Source organism: Eimeria acervulina, genomic scaffold (assembly GCF_000499425.1).
Source record: "Eimeria acervulina Houghton genomic scaffold, Eah_scaff186, whole genome shotgun sequence".
NCBI classification, from domain to species: Eukaryota; Apicomplexa; class Conoidasida; order Eucoccidiorida; family Eimeriidae; genus Eimeria; species Eimeria acervulina.
The window spans coordinates 1-7,945 of NW_013550094.1; the positions used below are offsets into that span (position 1 = coordinate 1).

A 7,945-nucleotide genomic window follows, 5' to 3' on the forward strand; every position below is an offset into this window, starting at 1 on the left:
ATATATATATATATATATATATATATATATATATATATATATAGATGTATATATATATGCTTTGTAAGTTATAAATAAAACCTTCTCGTTATAAATACAGCGCCTTTCTTATGAATATAGTTCCTTGATTATAAGAACAACTCCTCTATTATAAGAGCAACTCTCTTTTTATGAGAATATCTCCATTATAAGAACAACTCCTTCATTAGCAACTCTTTCATTTTAAGAAGAGCTTCTTTATTATAAGAACAACTTCTTCATTATAGGAACAACTTCTTTACTATAAAAACAACTTCTTTATTATAAGAACAACTCTCCTTTATTATAAACACCACAACTGCAGCCTAAACGCTAATAATTCCAATAACTCTGCGACTCTATCTTTGCTGTCTGCGTCCCCAGAGGAGACAGACGGAAGAATAAATTAAGAACTCTTCTTTTCTCGCTTTTCTCACTAAATACACCCGGAGAAAGAGGCTTCAGATCATTTAAAAACTATTCTTTAAATAAAAGACAACAAAGGCAGCCGAGTCCGCATGCAAAGCAGCAGCAGCAGCAGCTGCTGCTGCTGCTGCTGCTGCTTCTGCTGCTGTTGCTGCAGCTGCTGGATGGGGTGGTTGCGGGCTGAGATACTAATGTGTAAATTGATTGAAAAACAAATGATAAATTGATTATTTGTAATGTTAAAATTAAACGTAAATTAAAATAATTTAAATTGATGCGAGGAATTCGCCCAACTGAATTTTTCCTGCTAGAGTCACCACTAGAGTCACCTGAGCCGACGGGGGGCTGCAACAGCTCTTTGCTTTTCCTATGAAATCTTTTTTTAATTCCAACGCAAATATTAAAAAATACTCCAATAAAAAACTATAAAATATTAGAAACAAAAATAATAAATTAAGAGCAATCTGCGGCATGTTTCAACGCTTGATGATGACAGCCCTGGGTAGAGGGCCTCTGCAGATCTGAAGGAAATTACATTAATTAATTGTTTAATAGTAATAGATTAATTGATTAAATATATAAGTATTTATTTGAACAATTTTTGCTGAATAAAAACAGATGTTCTTCAACTTCATTTCTCCTAGTGCCGTGGTTTCTATGCATACAGCCTAACACTACAAACATAAGAACATCTCCTCTACTTATGCTGTGTCTTCTAGTGGTATTTAAATGCATTTTAAAAATACATTTGACAGGTAAAAGAAGCAATTTGATGTATAACTCATCATCTTCATCGCTTTTTCATGGTTGAGTTTCTTCCTCGGCTCTGCCGATTATTCGCAAGAGGAGGAGGTGCAGCAACAGCAGCAGCAGTAGCAGCAGCAGCAGTTGGTGCTGCTGCTGTTGCTGCTGCTGCTGTTGCATGCTTCGGTTTGTTCTTGTTGTGCATTGCATTATTTGCAGCCGTTGGTTTTATATCCTCTTTTAGCTTTTTGAAATGCACCTCAATTTTACGATCAATAGAAGAAAATAAATTCGCAGACTGCTGTTTCCACTCTCCTTCCTTTAAGCAGCAACCTCAGTTGTAATAAAAAATATATTTTGTTTTCTTTCGAAATTACCTTCTCCTTTATAAATGCAGAAAGGCAATTTAGAGCAGCTTTCTGCTCCCTCAGCTGGTGGCCTTGAAAGAGAAAATAAATATTCATTGTAAATACAAATAAAAAAGAAAACCGCCAATAAACTCAATAAATACCTGCATTGGTAAACTTTGTGCCGATGGATGCGCGTCGTGTTTGAAGTTGCATTCTCAACTTCTGTACGAAATATCATTTTGCATTTAATACTCCAATAAGTAAAACTTTTGTTTATTTGTTTATTATTATTACTTTTATTTCTTGCTGGATGTCTCCATCATCGAATATCGCCTGCCTCTTTCCGAGTGATTCTACTGTGCGGGCGGCGGCCTGAATAGCGAAAAAACAATATATTTTATTATTTCAATTGATCTGCAAGAGAAATAATAATCGATTTCAAATTACCTCGTGAATATTCTCCGAAAGAAGAGCAAAATAATTCATGGTTTCCTCCTTGACGTTCAGGCTAAAGCGGTTTTCTTCTGTCACCATGCAGCGAAGGAAACAGAGAAAAAATGAAGCTCACGCGAAAGCTGAATTGCGATCATGCTGTAAAATGCGTAATTCAGGAACCAAAGAAGAGTTTAAAGATCTTCTTTTCTTATTTTTCTCCTTTTTCTTTACAACTTCGTCGTTTTCTGAATCCGAAACCGACGGCTCACGGGCGGTGGGAAGCGACAGCTGAGAAGGAGGAAACCCTGTCTTTAATTGAGACATCGAAGGAAACAATTGCAGAAAGTATTGTAAAAATAAAAAAGAATAAAGAAATATATATTTATTTATAATTATTTCGATTTTTATTCCGCAAATGTTAATAAATGCTGCAATTTTCAAAGCAGATCTAAGAAACCTGCAATGCCGCCTCCTGTCTCGATACACCCCAATCTGCATTCTCTGTTTCTTTTATGGCCAGAGACATATCGTCAATTATTATTTTATTTCCTTTTTCTTTCTTTTTCCCTTCTTTCTTTTCTCTTTTCCTCCTCTGTTCTCTGGTTTCGTTGCTTCTTCCTCTAATTTGCTCGCAATACGCTACAATCTGCATTTTCTAATCTTCAATTTTGAATCGCCAATATCTTTGCCACTTCTCTTTTTTCTAATGCCGCGCTAATGGAAACAAAACCAGGAGAGTTTTAAAGGCAGGAAGTGTATGCTGTTTATAGCTGCCGCAAACAACAAACAAACAAGCAACGCTCATGAGATGCAGATAAAGCGATTGGTTCGTATACCCTCTGCAAAAAAGTATTTCATGTTTTCAAGTTAGCTGTACAGGCGACGAAGCAGCTTCTGCAGTTCTCAGCATAAGAAGCCCTTTCTATATATTGAAGTATTAATAGACAATCTGCATATATTGTGCATAAATATAACATAAATGCGAAGTACATAAGAAGCGTCTATATCCATACAGTATATTGAATGGATATATAGTGCCTATGTACTAAAGCTAAAGCAAATAACACTATATATTGTATATATTTCCACATATATATATATTATAAAGTGTTTCATTTTATGAGGAACTCAGGCTGTGGCAGACAGGGTTTATTTTGTTGCTTCATCGCGTTGCAGCGGCCGTTCGTTTGCTTTTTATGATTTTTTTTGTGCAGACTCACTTTGAATTTGCATTTGCTTTAATGTTAAATGCAAACATAAGTATAGACATAAACATAAACATATATATATATATATATATATATATATACAGATGCACATGTATATGTATACAAGTATGTGAATTAATACAGGAGTCGTCTCGATCTTGCACTTCGTAGAGTATTGCAGAATAAAGCAAAATATTACGATCAATTTTGAATTACAATTTGAGTAACAAATTAAATGTAGCAAAAATTATAATTACTTTATTAGCGAGACGGCGATTTGCCTGCAGGCTGCTGGGCGTTACAGCTTGCCGGGGAAAACAGAGTCAATTAAATTCTTTTTTGTACTGTTTAATGAAAATAAGTATGGTTAAACCACTTATAATATTAATTATAATTAATAAATTAATTTTAATCCCTCTCCGCACATCTTTCATTAAACAGCAGCTCGGCTTAAGCCGGTCTCGACGCTCCTCTCCACTGTCTTGTCTGCGCATCGCCCCAGGCGTTGTTAGCTTCTTAGAAAATCTCAAATTATAATTAAACAAATCTAAAGGGAAAAAATACTTCTAATCAATATAAACTAAAAAAACAAGAAAACAGCAGCAGCAGCAGCAGGACGAGGTGCTACTGCCGCAGCAGCGGCAGCAGCAGCAGCAGCAGCAGCAGCAGCAGCAGCGAGCCATTGGCTGTGGATCGGCGGTGTTGAGGAGGCTGCGGTGTATGTACATTGATTTAAATGCCCCAACCTTTTAAATATCCTTTATATCTTTCTTAAAAATATTACTTATATATTTTTCTTTGTTAGTTTCTAGCCATCTTGACATCTAACTTTGCAACCTAAGGACCCCTTCACTGAACCATCTGCTGCTGCTGCGGTTGCTGCTGCTGCTGCTGCTGCTGTTGTTGTTGTTGCTGCGGCTGTACCTGCACGAGGCCTTCTTCTTCTTCTATCATTGATTATTTGCTCTTAATGTTTTAATATTCTTTTTGAATATTCGTTGACATATAATAGCCTTTAAAGAGAAATTTTATTGGCTATCCATCTCTGCTTGTCTTCTCTGAGTATCGAGTAGCAACGCTGCCTGTACACCTCGATTGTCTGTGATAGAAGTCTCTTCTTTCTCTTTGTCTCTCTTCTTTCGTTTTATTACTTGTGAATTTCAATAACAACTTTGCTTGTCTCTGCTGTACAGCTGAGAGGGAGCACCAGGGATAAGCTTTTACGGGCAGCAGCAGCAACAGCAGTAGCAACAGCAGCAGCAGCAGCAGCAGCAGCACATTGCTTGCTCTCTCCACTCTTCTCTCTCTCTTTTTTGTCTGTCTCCTTAGCTCATTTAAACCCTCGTCTGTGTCTCCTCTGCTGCGTCTCTTGGCTGTGTGTTGCGGCAGCAGCAGCAGCAGTGCGCAGCGCTGCAGCAGCACGGGTCGCTGCAGCAACACAGCAGCAAACATAACACGATGCCATTGGACTGTATAGACGCTCTGGGGGAGGAGCTAGCGGCTATAGCTGCCGGGCGTACGTACAACCCTCCTTCTGTCCCTGTAGACACTTCTGCTGCTGCTGCTGCTGCTGGAGGAGGACGATCTTCTTATGCTGGAGCAGCAGCAGCAACGGAAGGCAGCAGAGTTGCTGATGCTCTTCGGACGACTCAGGAGCTGCTGCTGCAACACAAGCGAGAAGGCAGCGAGGAGCCGCTGCAAGTGCGGCGTCTGCTAGCAGATGCTGCTGCTGCGGCGGTGCTGCGGCAGGCTGAAGAATCAGCAGCAGCAGCACGTGAGGCGCTGCTAAAGAAAGGATATTCGCTGCGCTCTGCGTGCAGCTACAACCACTATGTCTTATATCGCTCTCGCAGCCCCCTTCGCAACAGGGGCACCTGGCTAGCTGATACTGAAGATGCTGTTGCTGCTGCTGCTGCAGCAGCAGCAGAGCAGCAACAATGGCTGAAGCAGCTTGAAAAGGCTGCGGACACCACAGAGATACTCGAACTCAACCATCTGACTCCCCAGAAGCAGCAGCAACAACAACAACAGCAGCAGCAACAGCAGCAGCAGGAGACGGAGCTTCCGGAATACGGTCCCCAGGGAAGGCCTCAACAGCAGCAGCAGCAGCAGCAGCCGCCACAATATAGATATCCGCTAGAGGAAGAGCAGCAGCAAGCTTCAGTGCTCTGGGCGCAGCAGCAAACACACCAGCAGCAAACACATCAGCAGCACACATATCAACCGCAAACACACCAGCAGCGAACACATCAGCAGCACACATATCAGCCGCAAACACATCAGCAGCAAACATATCAGCAGCAAACGTATCAGCAGCAAACACATCAGCAGCAGCAGCAGCAAAAGCCTCAGCAGCGGGAGCAGCAGCTGCAGCACGACGAGTTGTTTGAGCTAGAACAAATGCTGCGGAAGTTGCAGGAAGAGAACCAGCAGCAGCAAATAAAGCTGGAGCAGCTGGTGCAGCAGAGGGAAGAAGCAGCACACAGACGGCGTCTCCACGAGCTGCGCTTCCAAATGCAGCAGCAGCAGCAGCAGCAGCAGCAGCGATTTAAGACGCCACCGTCTCGTTGGAGACAGAAGCTTACAACTCCACGAGGCCTGAGGGCCTCCTCCTCGTATACAGGTGCCGCTGCAGCTGCATCTGCTGCACCACAACCATCAGCAGCAGCAGCAGCAGTAGCAGCAGCAACTTCTGCAGCAGCAGCAGCAGAGGCAGCAATGCAGAACCTTGAGGCCGCTGTTGCGGACCCATTCCTTTTGCAGCAACGCAGTCCCTCAGCAGCTCCGCTTGAGAGGCGACAGCATCAACACGAGCTGCAGCAGCAGCAGCAGCAGCAGCAGCGCATCCGCAGCAGCTCTGTTGCATTCCCTTCCAGCTTATCAGGTGATACATTAATACGGAGTTCTCGAGGAAGTCTGTTTTCAAGCAACAAACCGTTTGCAGCGCAGCAGCAGCAGCAGCAGCAGCACTGGCAGCCAACGCAGCAGCAGCAACAGCAGGTCCAACAGCAGCAGCAGCAAACACACGAGCACCCCCAGCAGCAGCAACAGCAGCCACAGCGCGACTTCGCTGAAAGGCGCGCAAATACTGTGACAATATCCATACCGAAGCTTCGGGTGGGAAGCAGCAGCAGCAGCAGCAGCAGCAGTAGTAGTAGCAGCGCAGCAGACGACGCAGCAGCCTTTTCTAATTGGGTTACATTCCACCGCGTTGCAGAGGAGGAGGAAGTAGCAGCAGCAAAAGCAGCAGCAGCAGCAGCAAGACAAACCGAAGACACATCGCTTAGTGACGTGAGGATCTCAACAGCAAGCGATGCAGCAGACGCCAGCAGCAGCAGCAGCAGCAACAGCAATGGCAGCAGCTACCCAACCGCTGTTCCCACTGTGCAACAGTCAAGATTGCAGCAGCAGCAGCAGCAGCAAGACATGCACCAGCAGCAGCAGCAGCAGCATACACAGCAGCCTTTGAAGCATGCAAGCTTCACGAGGATGTTTTACACTCCGGGGCAGCAGCAAGAACAGCAGCAGCATCGGCAGAAGTCGGAGCAGCAGCAGCAGCAGAAGCAGCAGCAGCAGCAGCAGCAGCAGCAGCAGAAGCAGCAGCAGCAGAAGGGGCGGCAGCAGCAGCAGCAGCTGTACGTATTCCCTGAAGTAAAGTCTTATTGGGTGCATAGCCAGCAAATGCCTTCGGTGGGCGCAGCAGCAGCACGAAGGAGCATCACCAGCTCTGTGCTGCTGCACAGAGCTGGTGAAGATATGCATGCATCTCAGCCTCCACGCAGCAGCAGCAGCAGCAGCAGTAGCAGCAGCAGCAGGTGGTGCAGCTTATGCAGCAGAGATTGCTGCCGAGACATCAACGCCTGCTGCGGTGTGTTGAACAGGCATGCTTACAGGGGTCCCCCAATGGCAGCAGCAGCAACATCAGCAGCAGCAGCAGCAACAACAGCAGCAGCAGCAACAACAGCACACAGCCGAAGCTATAAGCTATGGAAGCCCTCAACCGGCCACTGCAGCGTCTTCCCAGTGGTGCCTTTAAGGACTCCCTCAGCAGCAGCAGCAATAGCAGCAGCAGCAAGAGGAGCAGCAGCAGCTCCAGGTGGTTCTGTTGCTTATGAAGCTATAAGGCCAGCGCATCGAGTAAGAAGCTGCGTAGACATAAGACGCAAGGTTGCGTGCAACTGCTGAGCTGCTGCTGCTGTTGCTGCTGCTGCTGCTGCTGCTGCTGCTGACGTGGGGGCAACAGCAGCAGCAGCAGCAGTTGCGCAGCTGCAGCCCCTGCAGAGGAAGCAGCAGCGAATCTCCTGGAAGCAGCAGCGGATCTTCTTACATTTCAGCAGCAGCGATCAGCAGCAGCAGCAGCAGCAGCAGACGGCTGGCTGCGCGTTGCTTGCACGTCAGGGAGCTTTTGTTTTTGATGAATCCCCTTCGTTATATTTATATAATATGCACTCAGGTAAATATACAGAAATATATATAAATATATATATATATATTATATATATGCTTTATATATGTATAAATACGTATAGATATAATGCATATATATAATATATATATATATATAAATGTATGTATATATATGTATATACACATATGCATATAATTTTTTATTTGTAATGAACTTTGTATATTCAACTGTATATACAATGCAAACAATAAATACTAAAAATATGCAAATACAAAAAACAATTTGTGTGTGGTGTTGACTACCCATTATACAAATATATATATATATATATATATATATATACAAATCTATATATA

The 7,945-nt window shown here is 43.7% G+C and overlaps 1 protein-coding gene across 1 annotated transcript; it reads left to right on the forward strand.

Annotated features, from left to right (window-relative positions):
• Positions 1-4,639: 4,639 nt before the first annotated feature.
• On the forward strand, positions 4,640-7,366 carry EAH_00023950 (hypothetical protein, conserved; the record flags this gene model as incomplete). The annotated part of the gene is made up of 1 exon (XM_013396786.1): positions 4,640-7,366. The coding sequence occupies one exon, from the start codon at positions 4,640-4,642 to the stop codon at positions 7,364-7,366; it is 2,727 nt and encodes a 908-aa protein (XP_013252240.1).
• Positions 7,367-7,945: the final 579 nt, after the last annotated feature.